The sequence below is a fragment of the Callorhinchus milii genome, unplaced genomic scaffold, assembly GCF_018977255.1.
Source record: "Callorhinchus milii isolate IMCB2004 unplaced genomic scaffold, IMCB_Cmil_1.0 Scaffold20, whole genome shotgun sequence".
Classification (NCBI taxonomy): Eukaryota; Metazoa; Chordata; class Chondrichthyes; order Chimaeriformes; family Callorhinchidae; genus Callorhinchus; species Callorhinchus milii.
The window spans coordinates 10,367,687-10,388,162 of record NW_024704761.1 but is presented as its reverse complement, the minus strand read 5'-3'; the positions used below and the strand labels follow the sequence as shown (position 1 = coordinate 10,388,162).

Here is a 20,476-nt window from a genome sequence, read left to right as displayed (position 1 = left end):
TGACACCCCACCGGCACCCCCCCCTCCCCCACCCCGGACACCCCCCTCCTCCCCCCCCCACCCCCCTCCCCCCCCCCACCCCCCACCCCGCTCCTCCCCCCCACCCCCATCCCCCTCCTCCCCCCCCCACTCCCCCCACCCCACTCTTGATCGGGCCATTGCTACACACTCTTCCCTCAATCAGATACCAGACGTGATCGGTACATTGTTTAGAAAAGACATTTTTTTTTCCATGTCTGCGGTGCGCAATTGGCACAAATATCTGCAGTATATCCGGCAGAGCACTTCGAGACATCTCAAAGATGTGACGAGGGACCATATCATCTGCAAGGATTATTATTATATGATCTGCTCACCTGCCCATCTGACAGATTAACATTATTATGTCTGGTCCACATGTACTCTTCAGGAGGTCATTGTGAGCATGAAACCAAAAGCTAAAGAAGCAAAAAGCTAAAGAAGTGGCAGACGCTTTATTGATAAATTCTGCCCCATTTTAGAGGATGAACGAACATGTACTCTGCATCTAAATCAAACATGTCTGCTGTAGCAGTTTTGCTGTCTAACTCCAATCAGCCAGGGCTCATGAGACCCACAGCAGTCTTACAATATACATGTGAATTGTTACCTACTGCCAGTACATTATGTATGTATATCACATATAATCAATATGAGATTCCATGAGCTCATATATAACTATTAGACCCCAATTCAGGGGCTGATAGCATCCCTTCCTTGGTGAAATACTCAATGGGAAGGCCCTTGACTCTCCTGAGCCAAGCTTGCCGGCTTGCTTTGTCCTTCTGCTCAGTTTCCATTTCCTGACTTTTGCTATGACTCTGCGCAATTCTTTCTGTGTATTCTTTCTGTTCCTTCAGTGTCCTGAGGTAGAAACCGCTCCGGTTTCGATATGGGTCCATAGGTGGTCGTTTGTCTACAATCAGTTTATCGAATGACACAGTTGGCTTTGTTCCTTGTGGAGCGACAGAGCTCCGTTGCTGGTCTTTTGGAAAAGCCAGGTGGTTCTCAATGATATCATCCACTGCAGTTTGAGGTCTGATCTTCTCACTTTTAAGATGGAAAGGGGTTTCTCCATAGCACTGGGCTGACTTTGAACGTATCAGAACAGGTCTGGGTATAAAACACTTCACATTATGGCTGTGCAAACTGAAATTCTGCTTCAATTCTTGCTCTCTCACCTCAAAGGGAGTGATGATTGTTTTGATGCACACACAGCCATCTGTGGACTGGCGGGCATTGAATGTGTCCGGAATCTTTTTCAGAGACTTCTCTGCGGTTTCACTGATTACTTTGCAGCTGTCCGGACCAGTGGGACGTGGACCCCATTCCTGCGAAAGTGAAATATTGTACAGAGTGTTTTCATCCGTCTTGTCTCCTCTGGGCAAGCGCTGCATGGATGCAATAGACATATAAATCTGGTCCGGGGTCCTAGGTCTGTGGGGCCCACGTGTCTTTATCCGCTCTAATGTTCTCTTCTCACTTGCCAATATCTTGCGCGATGCTGCTGAGAGGGGTTTTGCATCTGTACAAAGACCAGGGAGAAGTTACAACCAATGAAAAACATTCAGATAAAGTTACATAAACAAATTTCACGTTCCCAGCCCTCCCCTCCCTTACACATAACGCCAGTCCTCTACACCCACCCCTACACACACAGTGTAGCCTTCCCCACCCCACACACAGTGCCTCCTCTCCCATACATAAAGCCAGCCCTTCCTCTTAAACATAGTTATCCCCCCCACCCGACACAGTGCCAGCCTTCCCCCCCACCCCACATACAGTGCCAGCCTTCCCCCCCACCCCGCACACAGTGCCAGCCTTCCCCCCTCCCCCACAGTGCGAGCCTCACCCCATCCCCACATCTCCCACACACAAATCGACCCGTATACTGAAGTCCAAATGCATACTCTAGTCAGCATCAGCTGCCCCTATCCCACTATTTTGTTTGGTCAGCCAGGTGTCTGACACATGCGCAAACACATCACCATGGTTAAGAGTATTCAAACCAAACTGAGATTTCCCTGCATCCCACCTACACATGGAAATCCCAGAGATAGATGGTTGGAAAGCGCACCCTCTCCCTGGAGGGATGCATCCTGCTTATCTAATTCCGGAAAGTATTAGGCGCAGGTTGGCAAGTGTCAACGCTTGGGGGTAACTGCTGGACCACATAGTTCACCATTGATATCACTTTCTCGTAAGCTTTCCCGCTGCTTGTCCAGCTAGGACCACTTTACCTGTTAGGGCTTTGGCTTGCAGGGTTATAAAAGTATTGCAACTAGTTAGCATTTAACATATCTTCCAGCTGGATTTGAAGGCTGAGAGTGTGTCTGATAAGTTCCACTAACACTGACGTATAGAATTGTGGGCTTCAGATAGGGTCAAAGAGGTTTTCAGACAGATACGCCTTTGTGGTTTTCCCTTGGCAATGTCCACTTGAAAAGCCAGAGTAAGAATGATAGCTGGTGCTTTATTTCTTATTGTGGATATCTGCTCAATTCATCTTTTGAAATTAGGATCTGCTTTTGAAGGTCGCAACAAACTTCTCTCCCCCAACAACTGCCTTGTTCTAATAGCATGGGGTGGCGGAGAGGGCTTTTCACTAAACATGCATCACCCATGGCCAGGTTAATCCATGGCCAGGTTAATGTATCTGTCTGTCATCAAGCTTTTCACGTGTGGTATGAAAAGCGGTTTCTTCACTAGCTTGCATTGCTTCACTTTCTATCCTTTTCAGACTTGCGAGGAATGCATTTTTCAATAAGAGCGGAATGGCTCTTTATGTTGTCTTGCCCATTGCAGGACTCTTCCAACATCTTTGATGTTTGAGCACAAATGGAAAGGCGTCTTGCTTATCACATTAAGCTTCCGCTTTTAAAGTGGTACACCGTCTCAAAAGGCTATGCAGTAGTTCACCTGGATGTCCGATGTGCCATCGTCTAACTCTTTACTGTTCTGTAGCAAGCAGCTAATATACTAGGCCTAAAATCTCAACTCATAGAATTTAAGCACAAAGATGCTGGGACAAGGTGAGTGATCATGACCATTCGAGCCTTTCTGTCATTGCGACATTTCCTACATCCTTCACCCCACCCCCACACACCACCTCAAGAATAAGCTGCTGGAATTTCTGATATTTAATTGTTCACTAATCATCAACAGAATAAGCAGGGAACAGGTGCAGGGCTACAAAGTGTTGTTGTCAGGACAGACAACAGGAAATTTTTTTTACCCAGCGTAATTAACAACTGGATTACCATGAAGGGCTGTCGAGGCAAGATTGGTGGACTCATTTACGAACCAACTTGATTATGTCATGGGAGGAACTTAGTATAAGCACTTTGAGTCCTACAGACGTGAAAGGCGCTGTATGTGTAACTTGTATTGTATAAATTGTATTGCATAGGATTCTTCCCCAGAGGGTAATTATAACTGGAACAGGTTACCAGGAAACATGGTTGAAGCCGGGGCACAGGATTCATTTAAAAAGCATGATGCTGAGATGGGAGAAGAATGGGTCGTCTGGAGAGATGAGATCAGGTGGGTTACAACAATAACTTACTTTTATATAGCGCCCTCCACACCGGACGGCTAAAGAGCCTTCTTCATCCAAATCAGTCTTGTGATCTTTGTATGAGATGAGGATGAGATCAAATGGGTGGAAGGGCTTTCTCCAACTGGACCTCTCTTGTGATCTTATGAACTTCCCCAGCCTTGCCAGTTAATCAGTCAATATTTGTTCCAAAGGAATTTCCCAACCAAACTCTTTTGAGAGTTTCTTGTTGGCATTGCCAGTCGCAGTGAGAGCTGGCTCCTGCCTTGAGGCATTGTTCTCCAAGCTCTGATTGATAACAGCGAGGCCATCAGTACTGGTGGAGCACGGTTCCTATTGCGTTCTGTATCATTGACCTGTTTCTCTGATCTTTGAACTATTATTGATATTCCAGATATTGGACAGATTCCGTCAGTACCACAGACTTACCATTACGCACACGGACAGTTAAAGATTCTCAGCATCAAGTTCCAATGTGTAATTTTTGCTGAAATTATCTTGGGATCTCACCTACATTTTGGTTAAATGGACACGTCTAGATACGGGGCGCTGTCTATATTTATGATGTGGTGCAATATTTGCTTCATTTCATTAGGTACCACAACCCTTGAAGAAAATGTGAGACATCTTTAGATCAAGAAACTGTGCCCTAGTGAGGGAATGAAAACATTTGACACATAATATATTTGCTTGTCATGTACTGTATTAGACATGAAATGTAATGAAAACTTGTTTGAGGTATCTCACCAGAGGCAATATTAGAGTGTGTTTCCTGCCTCGGACTGACTTGGACCATCATGTCTGGGCTTTTGGAGGCAAGTGGAACTGGAGAAACCTTGGATTCTGGATCTGTTAGTTGCTTGCGACAGGGCTTTTTACGACGAGTCTCCAGTTTCATCGATTCAATTTGAATATCTATCACACAAAAATAAGTCATCTTTATGACATAGCCTCCATGTGAAATGTTCTGTGAACTGGTAATAAAACGTTTGTGACAATCTACCTCCACCCTCACAACTGAAGCACTTCCTGTTTCTCACCTTAACATAAACACAAACTTTAACCCATTGGATTGTTTTAACCTGTTCTCCCTGCTGAGTTGGCTGCTCTTTACAATTTGAGTTACAATGGTTTCAATATCTTATGGTTAGGGTTAATAAATAATAATCCTTGCATTTGAGATAACGACTTGTCACATCGTTGAGATGTCTCAAAGCTCTTCACAGAATATACTATACAGTGTAGTGACTGTGTATTTTGTGAGTGAAACATGGCAGCCAATTGCACACAGCAGTATCCCACAAACAGTCGTGGATTGAGTGTCAAAATTATTATTTTTTTTGAGGGATTATTACCCCCAGAAAAGTGATCTGCGATCAATCAATTAACAAGCGGGTTCCTACTTACTGCTACGTAAACAGAGGAGTGTGTGCGGAGTACAGAAACTTGCCTAATGTTTTGCCCTGACCAGGAATCGAACCCGGGTCCTCTCGCTTGTGAGGTGAATGCTCTAACCACTGAGGGGAAAAATGTCATGATTCACTCTCCTGATCAATAGCTTAAATCCACTGAAAGGTGGATTCCAGCATGGGATCCCAGTGAGCACACAAATGGGCTCAGCACCCCTTTGCTCCAGACAAACATAAATAGACTGCTCACACACATTAAGAAGGGCTAGCAGAGACCTGTGGAGATAGCAGACCTGGGGAACTGGACCTCAGCGTCTGTCAGTATTTTCAAGAGAGGAGGGGCAGAAAAATAGACAAAAAAAAACCTCTGGAACAGTTTGAAAAGACTCACTCCTTGCCAGCTCCATGTTTTTGCTGGACAGGCTGCGAGCATGGTGGGACAGCCTGGATACACCCTCTTCTGCTTCATCCACCTCTCTCCGATAGATCTTTTCATTGGTTGATCCAATTATTTTCATTCGCTGGGCACGAACATAGCTGTGGGGCTGCTTCCTTAGTGGAGCTGCACTAAACTTATCTTTTGGTCTGACAATGGCAACAAGTGCTGCAGCTGCTCCGTAATCCCATCTCACGTCTTCGAAGTAAAATACCAGCACATTGGACAAGGTGTTTACAACAATCCTAAATGGCACAATATCATAGGAGTATGAGCACAATTATGGAAGTTGCCTTTCTTTTATAGAGAAATGGTAGCCATGTAGTAAGGAACCCTTTGTATTAGTGTTGGGATGCAGTAGTATCGATATACAGACCTGTTTTCTGCAATGTTGAGGGAAAGTACCGCATCCATGTTGCTGTTTGCTCTCAATACTCTTAGACAGTTAGCATTGCAAAGGTCAAAGATCCTGATGTTTCCATCTTTACACCCACTGATCACACGCATGTAAGTAAACTCCAAACACAAAACCTCCCTGAGAAGCAAATGAATACAGAAAGATTTCTGAGAATTAAGCATCAATAGCAGAGTCTTCTTATGAAGGACATGTTTTATATTTGGGGCATTGATGAATAATATGAAATAATACAGCGTCCAAAGCACTGTTCAATTTTTGTACCAGTTACATGTACCTTCAACTTTGAAGGCTGGAAAACATCAGCAAAACATCACAGAGCCTCCCAGTCATGGAGTAAATCTCTGGTTGCTCCCAGTTTAGCATGCTAACCAAACTTTGTTCCACATAGGCAAATCATATACATTGGATTTGCAGTACTCATTACTTTGTTCTATGCGCACAACATCCTAGGCTTCCATTTCCAATCACAACTGGAGTTTGAGGAATATGATTCTATCCCTCCACAGTATGATCAGTGAATATTTGGTTCAAAAACGTAAATTAATTTCTTTAGAAAATTCTTGTATGTCAACAGATTTTAGGCATAATCCACGACACAGGGATGGGAGCTTCTCCCAGAGTCCTGGCCAAACTCGTTCAAGTCTCTATGTTTCATCTACCTGTCTACTTCCCTCTTGCAACCCACAATAGACTCTAACCCTATCACCTTATTTGATTGTTCCCACCAATCTCTCCTCACCAGCCCCTCATATTCCTGGCATCATTTGTGCAAATTTTCTCCTCACCCCTCCAAGGCTTTAACATCTTTGCTTAAATGAGGTACCCAAAACTGAAACAGTTTTCCAGTTGGATCTAACCAGTAGTTTGTACTAACATTAAAAATGAAAGAAGTTGGAGTTAAAAGGAAAAGACTTACTTTGGATGTTTGAAAACCATTAAGCAGTGCTTGTATTTGCCAACCATACTCCAGGCCATAATATACGTGTCTTTACTTCCACTGACCAAATGCCACTGGTCAAAAGACAAGCATGTGACAGGTCCATGGTGGCCTTCCAGGATCTAAGGAACCGTACAACAAAAATAGTTATTTTATAAACTCGGTCTTCTGGTCACTTCATGCTGTTCAGTCTTGTACTTCAGATATTTTACTTGGTCATTAGAGCTGGTTAGTTTGCAAACACATTATATATTTTTCAACATTAAATCAACTATTCCTAAGATTAATTGTTAGTTTGAGAGGCTGTTAAGGGGAGATCTGATTGAGGTGTTAAAAATAATTGGGGGAATTGACAAGCTAGAATTGACATGCGCTTCCCTCTCATAGGCGGATCAACAAAAAGAAGACAGCATCTTAAAATTAGACCTGAATTGGATAGCAGTGAGTTGAGTCCACTTTCCTCTATCCCAACCACATTGCCCCTCTCCATCGCTTCATCACCCAGAAAGCTGAAACCTCATCCAATCTTTTGTCCCATCCAAACTTGATTTCTCCAATGGAATCTTCCAAGCTCAACATTTTACAAGCTCCGAATTAAACAGAAATCCACAGCACATAAACTTTCCCCCACTAAGCATTTGATAACCCATCACCTCCATTTTTGATGTGCTCCACCCTGTTCGAAAAGGAAACTGTCATTCTAACTTTCAAATGCCTCTATGCCTAATCACTACCCTAACCTGTGCTCTCCTGTGGTCCTATTATCTTCTATTCTACAAACTCAGGCCTGCACTACATCCCCTGTCCCTTCCACTGCATTATCAGGGAATGACCTTATAGACTTAGGAAGGATATCAGGGCCTTGGAGATGGTGCGAGAAGATTTACAAAATGATACCAAGGATGAGGGACAACAATTATGTGAAGAGACTAGAGAGGCTGGGATATTCTCCTTAGTGTAGACAAGGTTGAGGGGAGAATTTATAGAGGTGTTCAAAATTATGACAGAATGAACAGGAAACTGTTTCCTCTGGCAGATGGGTCGGTAACCAGAGGACACAGATTTAAGATAATTGGTAAAAGAACAAGAGGGAGATGAGGAGAATTTTTTTTTACCCAGAGAGTTGTTACGGTCCGGAATGCACTGCCTGAAAGGGTGGCGGAAACAGATTCAATAATAGCTTTCAAAGGAGAATTGGATAGGTACATAAAAAGGAAAAATGTGCAGGGCTATGAGGTAAGAGATGGGGAGTGGGACTAATTGGTAGCTCTTTCAAAGAGCAGGCACGATAAGGCGAATGGCCTACGATTCTATCTCCCTTTTAACTGACAACTCAATTTTGTATCTACAACTTTCTAGGATACCCATTGCACTTTCTTCCAACTGTCAGTGTAATAATAATAATAATAATCCTTGCATTTGATTTAGCGCTTTTCACGTCTTCTAGACATCCCAAAGTGCTTCACAGAATATACTGTAAAGTGAATTGACTGTATATTTGTGGGCGAACGCGGCAACCAATTGCGCACAGCAATGTCCCAAAAACAGTCATGGATTGAAAATGACCAATTTATTATTGTTTTTGGTTTTGGAGGGATTATTATTAGGCTCTGTGTGGAGTAAGGAAACTTGCCCAAGGTTTCGCCCTCTGCCTGGAATTGAACTCAGGTCTCTCGCTCGCAAAGCGAGTGCTCTAACCACTGAGTTACAGGACTCCACGAGAGAACTTGCAGATAGGATACTGAATATTTTCCCGCATGAGTCACTGCTTCTAATACCTTGATGACTGAAGGTGGGCTCACGTTCCAGACTTTCACTATCCCCTGCTCACAGGAGCTTACCACAAACTGTTCACTGATTTTCACAGCCAGGATGTGCTTTGAGTGCATAAAGTTGCAGATAGTTTTTCCTGTCAGAAGGTTCCAGACTGGCAGGAAAAGAAAAGCATGTTAAGAAATTCACCATAAACTATACCCTTCATTTCAGCGCCTTGGGACGTCCTCCTGACGTGAAACGCGCTTTATAAATGGAATCTTGTTGTTGTTGTTGTTGTTGTTGTATTGGTTCCCTACCCGACATGATGCTTGAAACAGGACTGTGCACAGATAATTACAACTGTGGGAAAAAATGTGATGTTTTGTAACCATTATTTCAGAAGTTTGTATTTTAGTGACTACAGAAAGGAAGAGGTACTTTAGCCCACTGAGCCTATATCCTGGGGCCCCAAAGCAATGGGTTTTGAAAGAGAGTTCCAGAGTGGGTGTGTAATGACCAAAGGTCCAGTTTATGATAGTGGGATGGTGGAGTGAGGAACGAGCTGCAGACCAAAGCTGAAATGGAGAAGGTCTGAGTGGGAGTAAAATTATTACAGAGCTGGGATGAAGGGGAATGATTGTGGAGTGATTTGAAGTTCAGGACAAGGATCTTGAAGTTGATCTAGGTTTGCTACATTTATTTCGATTGGGAGATCACGGAATTTGTGACAATCAGGGTGGCCAATCTCAGACGGAGGGAGCAGGACACAGTACATTCATTTTACAAGTTCCACCTACAGTGTCTCACCTTTAACCTGGCAGTCTTTCCCCCCTGAAACCATCTTGTTTTCATGCAGGGCGAGACAAGTAACCGTTCCTATGTGGCCTCGGAAGACGTTCAAACAATTGCCGTTCTTCAGGTTCCACTGTCTAACAGACAAACAAAAACAGGTTTATATAACTATTGAGGGTGAGGGTTATCAAGCTACTTGTTGTTGAGGATTGTATCCTAAAGAAATGTGTATCAAAGGCCCAACCTGATGCTGAGGTCGTAGCTGCCACTGATCACAAAGCCCCGCTTCTCACAGATGATCAAGGCCTTGATGCCTGCAGTGTGTCCCTGGATTACGAGGGGCAGCTCTTTGGCTTGCTTGATATCTAACAGTCTGATATGTTTGTCCGATGAGCCAGTTGCTATCAGTTGTTCACCAGCATAATCAATTACCCTGTTGGGGTTGCTCCTAAATAGAAATGATCAGACATGATGAAATGAAATGATCAGACTGCTGTCTTTTTTTCTATTGTTGAGATGAAAAAATGTGACGCTTTATTTATTCAATACAAAGAATAATGATGATAAAAATAATGTGCGGTTATACAGCGCTTTTCAAGTTAAAGCAAATGAATCAAGGTTCTTTAAAAAACATAAAGGTTTAGAAATTATTTGAATATTGTTATATTGGCAAACATAGCAGCTGATCTGAATAAGCAACATCCCATAATCAACAATGAGATGTGCTGCTAATTTACTTGAATATTTGAGGGTAACTTTGATGTAAGAGGGTAATCCAAAGAAAGGGAAAGCAATGTCCCAAAGCAACGAGAGAAAAAAATTGAATAAGAAGAAAAGGAAGAAGATGAAAGGAAGAAAGAGAGAAGAGAAAATAATGAAAGTCAGAGAAATCATAAACATGGGTAAAGGGTAGCAGCAAACATGCAAGGTCAGAGGGCATTAGAAACATGACATAAGATAGTTCTGCTTCAAATTGGGATTGCAAGAATAGAATTGGACTGAAGTTATTTAAAATATTCAGGAATTAAACTGCGAGTTTTGGAGTTAATGCATTTATGGCAAGCTGTACTTACTCTTCTTTAAGTATCAGTACATTGTATGGCCCACAGAAAACATTCCTCTCCTCCATCTGTATTATTTCAGTCCGAAACCCGTTGTACATGGGTATCAGAGCTAATGTTTGCTGTAAAAGTTCACACATTATTCTCATGAACACTCAAAGAGAAAACCATCCTATTCCAATTCTTTGGACACAATTTCTGTGCAACATTAAACAGATCGCATTGCTCCCCATGTCAGGGCTTAAAAAATTTAATAACTTTTATTTTAAACCTATTCAGGAACAGACTGTTGTCAGGATCATCCTCTCAGTTCATGTTTATTTATCAGTAAAGGACTCAGGAATTGGGGTAGAAATTCCACTTGAATCAACATTTGCTCCGTTTTATCAGCATTCCAGAGCATCCAGAAATTGGCATTTTTAAATACCGTATAGCCTTAATTTTGAAATCCATTTTCTTGTTAGTTCTTTGAAGACCTAATGTCTTCGAGATGCCTCAAAGCACTTCACAAAATATACCATAAAGTGAATTGACTGTATATTTGTTGGTGAAACGCGGCAGCTAATTGTGCACAGCAGGGTCCCACAAACAGACTTGGATTGAGTGACCAAAATTATTATTGTGTTTTTTTCTCGAGGGGTTATTATCCTTGGAAAAGCGATCTGCCATTCGACTAACAACCGGATTCCTACTTACTGCTAGGTAAACAAAGACATGTGGAGTAAGGAAACTTGCCCAACATTTCGCTTGCTGGGAATCGAACCCAGGTATCTTGCTTGTGAGGCGAGTGCTCTAACCACTGAGCAACAGGACTATGTTCTGTGAAGTGCTTTGCGATGTCTCGTTGACATGAAAGGATCTATATCAAATGCAAGGATTATTATTATAGAACTTCATAGTTGAAACTGAACTCCATAGTTATCCAAACTCTGCATGCTCTCAAATGCTAAGAAATAGAGAAAATGTAAACATGTAAACTCAGATGGAATATCTCCTCTGTCATTCCATTAATCAACTTCCCTTGGCCTAGAAATAAATTGTTTTTTTTGTACTGTTTTTTGTTGTTCTCCCTTCCCCCTTCCCCCCCCCCACCCCCCCCAAACATTGGGAAAAATACAAAATACACTAGTTTCCTACTACACAAACTTTTTATTTCATCTCTAAACTAAGGGTGGAGCGGGGCAGTGTGGGGTAGGGGAGGCAGAGGATATTTTTTCAAATTTTTCTTTAATGTTTGCTGTACTGTTTGTACTCTGGTATTACAATCATTTAACCCCTGGGGGCTGCTGCATACAGCCTAATGGTTTGCAATTCCACAGTAGTGCTGTCAAGGCTGTGTGTTCCACAGTGGGAAGCATTGTGGCTTTTTAATAAGCAAATTAAATTTAAGAAAATCTTGTATCCAGCAGAACGACTGAAGTAGTCTATGATGAGATAGCTGCCCGCATTGAGAAATTAAATTAGCTTTGGCTCCCCCGCTCCCGGCCCCCTCCTACCCCTACCCTTCCTACCCCACTCTCCCACCACCTAGGTTGATGCACCAGTAAATTTTACCTTGGGTTTTATTGTAACTGATGGAATGTCATAATCAATCATGATATGTCCGTCTGTATCGACGTTCGGGACAGGAATACCAATGACTTTGGCATATACTGAGCTGACCCCTTGTGCTGCTGTCCCCTGCAAAACAAAGATGGTTAGAAAAAGAAGTCAAAGCCCAATGCTTTAATCCCCAGTGATCCTAATTGTACATTTTATTAGTCCCTTTACTCATTCTCTAATCTTCCTCTCCCAGTTAACTATCAAGAAACCTTATCTCCTAGAGTCCCACTCTCCCAGACAGTCTGTCCTAGGTTAAAAAGCACATTTCTCTTACAAAATCTATAATATAGTACTCTGCCACCTGCCCCATAGGTTACACAGAACGATGTCCTGTATCAGCGTACAGAACTCTGCCCTGCACCAGTTAAATATTCTCATTTCTACTTCGAAAATGATTTTATGAGAACTCTTGCGCCTCTTGCTTTATGGGGAAGATGTCATAAACAGCTCCTTTTTTTAAAGATGAGATTTCTGCTACCTTGATGCAGGGAATGGATCTGCAGATGTCAGAGTGAGACAAAGCTGGTTCCAACAGTTCAAAAAGTCCAACAATCCATCACTGAGAGTGGATAGCCAAACCAGGCACACCATGTGTGCTTCAATTTACGGAACTCAGACTTGAAGCTGAGGCTCGGTTTATGGAACCACCTCAAACTAAGATTGCTGCTTACCAGGGGAATTGGTAGGAGAGGTAGTCTGTAAATTAATGAGGGTGTTGAGGGCACAGATTGGGTCATTTTTTAGCAGGTCTACTGAGGCTCCTAAGTGTGGATGATGCCCCACAGCAGGAGTCTGAGTAAGTGTAGCTGAGAACAGCGTTCTCCAGAGGTGGAAAGAAAAAGAGGAGAGATTGGAGACAAGAGAGGGGATATGAAGGTGCAGAGAGGAAGTTTTACTGTACAATTAACCAACACTCTAAGTCTTTCAGTTGCTATAAGTACCTCAACTATTCTCGGTTCTGCACGCTTCGGTTTGATTAGCTTTATTTTCTTGACGTTTTGCTTCTCTGGTGACTTCTTGCATTTTTCTGCGTGAGTCAATTTTCGTGAACTTTTCTTGCTTCTTTGTTCTTTCTCTGCTTTGCCCTCTTTACGCTTTTTTACACTGCTCTTTATCTTTTTCGCCCGTTCTTTGCCACCTAGTTTCTTTCGTTCGTGTTTGTCATAGTAAGGAGAAGCGTAAGATATAGTTCTTGCCCCCAAACACATGGGGAGGAAAGGGGAGGAGCCCATTTTCACAACTGTTCAAAACAAGGCAAGTGCGTCATTTGCAACATTGCCACTGCTTTGGAGATATTCCAAGACATCAACTCAATTAGTGTTGAAAACCGAGGCAAATTTATTCTTTAACACCAGAAATAAGTGGAGTCCTGTAACTCAGTGGTTACAGAGCACTCGCCTCGCGAGCGAGAGACCTGCGTTCGATTCCCGGCAGGGCGAAATCTTGGGCACGTTTTCTTACTCCACACGCTTGAGATAAATATCGCTCAAGAAAAAAAACAATAATAAATTGGTCACTTCAATCCATGACTGTTTGTGGGACACAACTGTGCACAATTGGCTGCCGTGTTTTGCCCACAAATATACAGTCAATTCACTTTACAGTATATTCTGTGAAGCGCTTTGAGACGTCTAGTAGACGTCAAAAGCGCTATATCAAATGCAAGGATTATTGTTATAATAGGGAAATAGAGTAAAAGGGTCACTTGTTTAAAGTCTAGCTGATGTCTTGAAATAGTGGAAGTTTGTTTTGAAAATAGACTCCATTGAAACTCATATAATCCATTCAACTGTCGGGTGAAGCACTTTAGTGCTCAGGAACAGAATACCATGGTGTCAGCATTGAACCATGCTAGTAGAGTCGGATGCATAGTAAAGCACCTAGCACTGTATCCCAACCCCAGCCTAGGCTGGAGTAAACCATCTAGATTCCCATCTAATTATCCTCAAGGTTCATTCCTTGTATCTGTTTCTAAATCTAATAATCAAATCATTTTAGTGTTCAGGGAATTTGTCTTGTTCCTTTCTGAAACCATTTACAGTTCTTGTTGCACCATCTGAGCTGGTAGTTTGTTCTATCACCCTTTAAACAAAAACATTTCACCTATTATTCTATTCTATATTATTATAGTAAATCCTACTTTAACTGTGTTCCCCCCACCGCCCCCAGACAACAATCGTACACACCGTATTCAAACCCAGAATCCTGAGACGAACATATAATGCTCTGCCCAACTAGTCACTGTGGCTGTGCCTCTTTCACAAGTGTGTTCTGGGTATAGTGGTCAAACTAACTCCAGGGTAACAGAGTGTTAGTTGGGCTGCCAATAAAAGTTGGTGTAACCTGAATTTGTGTTGTGGCTGGAATTCCAAAAGGACATCGGAGAGCAACAGCTCCGATCACGGCACATACCCTGCAGTTCTAGCACACACACAAACAGTGCAGTTACAGCACACACATGTTGTGTTTATAGAATAAACAGACTGTGGTGATAGCTTACAAACAGTCACATGCGCCTCCTATAAGTTACTGTTTTCAGTGCCAGCGTCTGCCTCTCACTCATGGTTCTCAGAAAAAAGACAGCCATAGAGGAAGCAGAGTGTGACCACTTGCACTGTACAATACAGCAAACTCAGGCACTAATAACCCTCACACCGCTATCCCAACAGTGTCACAGGTTACGAAAATCTTCACACAGCTTGAATTTTCAATCAGACTGTAGAGAAAGCTCTGAATGGTAAGTCAGCCTTTCAATTACATTTTGATTCTCCAGAAGCTATAACATGGTCTTGTTATAACTTCTGGACAGTGGTGCCATGCATATGCAAATGGAGTGATCTATAAACTCACCAAAGTTTATCTGGTTGAAATTAAAGCTAGAAAATCAAATTAAAACTGTTGGAGATCCAAGTCTTGCTTGCACCTTATCATGTGAAGAATATAGAGGTGCAAAAAGCTTTGCTATAATATAAGCAGTACTCAGGGACAAGACTGACACTGAATGATACCTTCATTGTCTGGGACTCCTGAAGAATAAATAGTTGAGTCTGCATGTCCTTCTCAATCTCGGTGGTCAGACAATTCCAGTGACGGGAGACAGACAGGCAATTCTTCTGTGACGTCAGATCCAACATACCTAATAAAACAAAGGCTACATTAATAGGTGCTTGCCATTTTAGAACAATTATTTTAAGGTGCATATGAGGGAGGGGATGGGAAGAGGGACAGCATAGGGAGAAGGGTAAGGAGGGAGAAAGAAGTAGCAAGCAGAGAGTAAGGGAGAAGAAAAGGAGGGCAAAGGATTGAGCAGGAGGGAAAGAGAGGAGAGTGGTTTGGGGATAGTGTCAGCAAAATGACTGATACTCTTTAAATAACTAAAGTTAGTTTTGAGATAATAACCCACTTCAATTCCCAATTTCGCAATGTCACAATTATTAGGATGTAACATACAATATTACTAATGGGATTTCTTATTACAGAATAGAATGGGGTCTCTGAATTGCGTCAACTCAACCCAGGGAAAGTAATTTCTCCAAATAGACTGCATCGGAGCACAACTCCTGCGAATTATCATGGGGTGCTTCCAGTTTTCGTATTTCTTATTAATTAACAAGGAATCCGACCCGGAAATGGCGCATGTTAGTCTTTGTTGTGCAGTCTGCTACGAAGATTTATTACTAAAATACTGACAGCACTAACTAGAACTACTAGCCGCCTGGTGGGTTTGTGGTGACTCAGCTTTCAGCAGTGCGTCTACAACAATCTCAATATAAAGAAGGGGATGAATGAAAGAACAAATGTTTGAACCCACGAGCCAGCTAACGTAACATCAATGGGGAAGGGTGAGAGAGGTGGGGGGGGGGGGGGGGGGTCTGCTCTGCACTTCAGTACAATACAAAATACATTTGCATATGCATGGCACCACTGTCCAGAAGCTATAACAAGACCATGTAGTGCTTTTTAGGTCAGAGTCAGTCAGGGATTTGGACCCAAGTGGGGGCAGGGGGGGTTTGGGGTAGAGTTGGAGGCAGGGAGGGAAAGAGGGTGGCTGAAGGCACGGTCAAAGAGGGGGGTCTTGAGACATGCTTTAAAGAAGGTAAGAGAGGGAGCAAGGTGAGGGGAATGTGGGATGGAGTTCCAAAGGGTGGGGGCGGCTCAGATGGTGCAACAACAGCTGCTGTCCCAAAATCTTTTTCTAAAAAAAATTACAGCTTACCAAGAATATATTTTGACAGATGAACAGGAAGACAGCGGATAAAGTCCTTGTTTTTACTGACCCCTGAGGTAGACTTGAAGGAAGTGGCAACTATCATCAGAGCTGGATTTTCAGAGTTCTGAGAGGGATCATCGCAGAACTTCATTTCCTTTTTCCAAGACATTAGATCGTCCTTTTGTCTTTTTATTTCGCTGTGCAACAACGTTGATTTCATATGGGCCACTGAGAAAAATGAATATCTTTGAATGATTTGCGTGTGGACATGCCAGCTTCAGTAGGTTTCCAGACACTGTTAATGTGCTTTCTGGTTTCTCTCCCTAAACTACAAACAACTTCCTTCCTTGGCCAGAAGGAAATGTCACCAACATCAGACTCAACCAGTCAGCCATCAATACAATACTTCTCATTTCAACTTGATACCAAAGTTGGTTACACACGGCAGCCTGCCACTTATGGTAATGAAAATTGGTACAATTAGGATTCTTTAGAAATATACTATACCACCTCACTTCAAGGAGGTTGGATATTAAATGGCTCTGCTCTCTGGAAGAGGGATCCAAAAAAAGGGGACTTGATGTTAAGATTAGAGCTAAAGTAGTTAAGACTTAGAGATCAGAATACACTTCTTCACACAAAGGGCTGTGAGCTGTGGAACACACTGCTCCAAACAGGTCTAGAAGCAGCACAATTGGGATGCTTAAAGGGAAGGTAGATAATAATAATCCTTGCATTTGATGTAGCGCCTTATCACATTGTCGCAACGTCTCAAAATGCTTCACAAGATATACTGTAAAGTGTTTTGAATGTGTATTTTTTTGTGGGTGAAACGCGGCAGCCAATTGTGCCAGCAATTGCCCACAAACAACAACAAAATTACATTTGTATAGCCTGGAGTGAGTGTCCAGTTTTATTTTATTTTACTTTATTTGGGGGATTTGTTGGCCAGGACACTGATCTCTTTTTGAATAGAGCCTTGGGATCTTTAACCTCCACCTGAACAGACAGACTGGACATTGGTTTAACATCTCATCTGAAGGACACCACCTCCAACAGTACAACTACCCCCCAGCACTGCATTGGAGTGTTATCTTAAAGTGATTCCAAGTCCCGATATACGGTTTGAACCCACAACCTTCTGACTCAGTGGTGAGAGTATTACCATTGAGCTAGACTTACACACTTGGGATAGATACTTGGGAAGTATGGAGTCCTGTATCCCAGTGGTCAGAGCACTCGCCTCGCAAGCAAGAGGTCCTGGGTTCGATTCCCGGGCAGGGCGAAACATTCGGCAAGTTTCCTTACTCCACACCCCTCTGTTTACCTAGCAGTAAGTAGGAATCCAGTTATTAGTCGATTGGCGGATCGCATTTCCGGGGATAATAATCGCTTCAGAATAAATAAAAAATAATTTGATCACTCACTCTGATAAGGCACTATTTTAAGTGCAAGAATTATTATTATTATTATTATTAAGGAGAATGAATAAAAGGTACGAAAATAGGATTTCAAGATCTGCCATGGTCTAATAATTATAATAATTCCTGCATTTGATTCAGAGCATTTCATGTCTTCTAGACATCTCAAAGCGATTCACAGAATATACTGTAAAGTAAATAGACTGTATATTTGCGGGGGAAACGCAGCAACCCATTGTGCACAGCAGTGTCCCACAAACAGTCATGGACTGAGTGACCAAATTTTTTTTATCCCCGGAAAAGCGATCTGCCAATTGACTAACAACCAGGTTCCTACTTACTGCTAGGTAAACAGAGGCGTGTAGAGTAAGCAAACATGCCCAATATTTTGCGCTGCCAGAAATAGAATCCAAGTGTCTAACCACTGAGCTACAGGACTCCACTAATAATAATCCTTGCATTTGATATAGCGCTTTTCACGTCTTCTAGGTGACTCAAAGCACTTCACAGAATTTGCTGTAAAGTGAATTGATCATATATTTGTGGACGAAACGCGGCAGCCAATCGCACACAGCAGCGTTCCACAAACAATCGTGGATTGAAAATGACCAATTTTTTTTGTTGTTTTGGAGGGATTATTATTATTAGGCTAATAAACTGGCAATGCAAATTCAATGACTCCTGAATGCTTCTGTCATATTTCCAAAGCTCAAGGAGATGGGAAGGAGTGTGCATCATCACTGAGCTGCCTTATTCTCCATATTAACCCATTATGTCCAGTTTGGGCTTAGAATGCACTCTCAGTTTTAGAATCAGAATTAGAGCTAACAATGGTTAAACACAAAGCTCCATTTGCTTCAGCACAGCTGTACAAAAGTTGTGTCACTCGCAGACTTTATATTAACAGTTTACCTGGCAGAAAACCAGCCACTGTTAGTGATGCTTCTGAGCAGAAATAATAATAATAATAATAATAATAATCCTTGCCTTTGATATAGCGCTTTTCACGTCAGGAGGACGTCCCAAAGCGCTTCACAGAACACACTGTAAAGTGAATTGACTGTATATTTGTGGGCGAACGCGGCAGCCAATTGCGCACAGCAATGTCCCACAAACAGTCGTAGATTGAAAATGACCAATTTATTATTGTTTTTGGTTTTGGAGGAATTATTATTAGGCTCTGTGTGGAGTAAGGAAACTTGCCCAAGGTTTCGCCCTCTGCCTGGAATTGAACTCAGGTCTCTCACTTGCAAAGCGAGTGCTCTAACCACTGAGCGACAGAACTCCACAACTTAGCAGTAAGTTGCTAAGATGTGAGAAGAGTTTGCCAACTCACTGTTATCCCCTTGTTTCTGCTCCATCTGTGATTAGCAAAACACAGTAGCCTGGCAACAAAATATTGGTCTGTGCTGACATGTGAATAACAGACTAGGGGAGAAGTTGTGAACCTTATTAAAACATCACCGACATCATTCTGAAACAGAAGCCCTTCTTAGTTGTTACTGATTTACTAATTTGTGAGGCTCGCTAAATGCTCAGGGCTACAACTGCTGCAGGCGCTGTTGGAAAATTCTGAATAAAGCTGAAAAATCACAGCAATAGTAATGGATATTTTCAACACAGGAGACTGATCAGTTAGTCAATCAATCGTGTCCTCTGTGCTACTATTATCTCTGCTATCTTTGCTAGGTCTTTTTTTAAATATATTTAAAAATCTCGAAATGCAGGAGTGGAGTCCTGTAGCTCAGTGGTTAGAGCACTCGCTTTGCAAGTGAGAGACCTGAGATCAATTCCAGGCAGAGGGCGAAACCTTGGGCAAGTTTCCTTACGCCACACAGAGCCTAATAATAATCCCTCCAAAAAACCAAAAACAAGAATAAATTGGTCATTTTCAATCTACGACTGTTTGTGGGACATTGCTGTGCGCAATTGGCTGCCGCGTTCGCCCACAAATATACAGTCAATTCACTTGACAGTATATTCTGTGAAGCGCTTTGGCGGAACATCCTCCCGACGTGAAAAGCGCTATATCAAATGCAAGGATTATTATTAACATTGTTATTCACATTTCACCGATTTCTGTGACCATGGCAGAAATGTGAACCCTATTTTTGGCAGCTTTTTCAAACCCCTTTTCTCCTCGACACCCCCAGAATATGAAGATGCTGCATCTCTCAACAAATCCACCGACTAGAGTTTCTTTGGGGTGTTTTTTTTTGCTGTTGTACCTGTTGTCTCACACATCACCATGGTTTGCTTTCTGAGAATGAGCAAACGGATCAGATTGCCGGTGACGTGAAGCAGCTCAGAGTCGCACATGTGCAGCAAACCCAGAGAGTAATTCACTTTCGTCCAATATTTACTCAGCACGAACCACTCCCAGGTCTCCATCATGGTCTTCCTCAGGAAGTCCCTGTCCAGAGCGCGGTCGCTGCTCTGGTTGCTCATGTCCTCGGTCAGACTGGGGATGATTCGGGATCGGGAGTAAGTGTAGTCTTTGCTGGTGGTCGGTTGGAGAACCCGAGAGATCTGCTGCAGGAGGTCCAGACTGTGAAACCTGCGGACTATCCCCGACAGGAAGCGCCTCTTGGAGAGCTCTCCGGCTCTGGGGAACCACTGCGCGGTGATGTCCAACTTGGCCGAGAGGACGCACGTTTCGCAGGAGCCGCACGGGACCGTGAAGCAGCCGTCGTAGAAGCACCTGCGCGTCAGACTGGTCCCCAAGTGAAACTCGGTGACTTCCCGACTCCTCGGGACGTCCATGTCCCCGGTACCGACCCCGAGAGCGGCGCCTCGGGTCGGATTATACCGCACCCGGTGGGATCTCCCGAGGCAACTGCTGGAAGTTTGGGGGAGAGATC

The 20,476-nt window shown here is 42.9% G+C and overlaps 1 protein-coding gene across 1 annotated transcript; it reads right to left on the bottom strand.

Moving 5' to 3' along the window:
* Window positions 1-494: 494 nt before the first annotated feature.
* Window positions 495-20,378, bottom strand: fbxw10 (F-box and WD repeat domain containing 10). Its single transcript, XM_007888886.1, has 15 exons — window positions 19,844-20,378; window positions 16,201-16,422; window positions 14,993-15,120; window positions 14,835-14,844; window positions 12,926-13,224; window positions 11,937-12,062; window positions 10,395-10,504; window positions 9,566-9,769; window positions 9,337-9,458; window positions 8,553-8,701; window positions 6,754-6,896; window positions 5,796-5,954; window positions 5,375-5,664; window positions 4,322-4,489; window positions 495-1,543 (listed from the first exon to the last, which is right to left on the bottom strand). The coding sequence occupies exons 1-15, from the start codon at window positions 20,376-20,378 to the stop codon at window positions 687-689; spliced, it is 3,522 nt and encodes a 1,173-aa protein (XP_007887077.1). The 3' UTR covers window positions 495-686.
* Between the last annotated feature and the right edge of the window lie 98 nt (window positions 20,379-20,476).

What these genes read in the sequence shown, in the direction of transcription:
- fbxw10 (XM_007888886.1), bottom strand. Translation starts at nt 20,378, where the DNA reads ATGGACGTCCCGAGGAGTCGGGAAGTCACCGAGTTTCACTTGGGGACC. An exon ending in TCTGTCAAAATATATTCTTG is followed by an intron (nt 15,121 to 16,200) that starts GTAAGCTGTAAT and finishes TTGTTTTATTAG; the next exon opens with GTATGTTGGATCTGACGTCA. An exon ending in CAGAACCGAGAATAGTTGAG is followed by an intron (nt 12,063 to 12,925) that starts GTACTTATAGCA and finishes TTTGTTTTGCAG; the next exon opens with GGGACAGCAGCACAAGGGGT.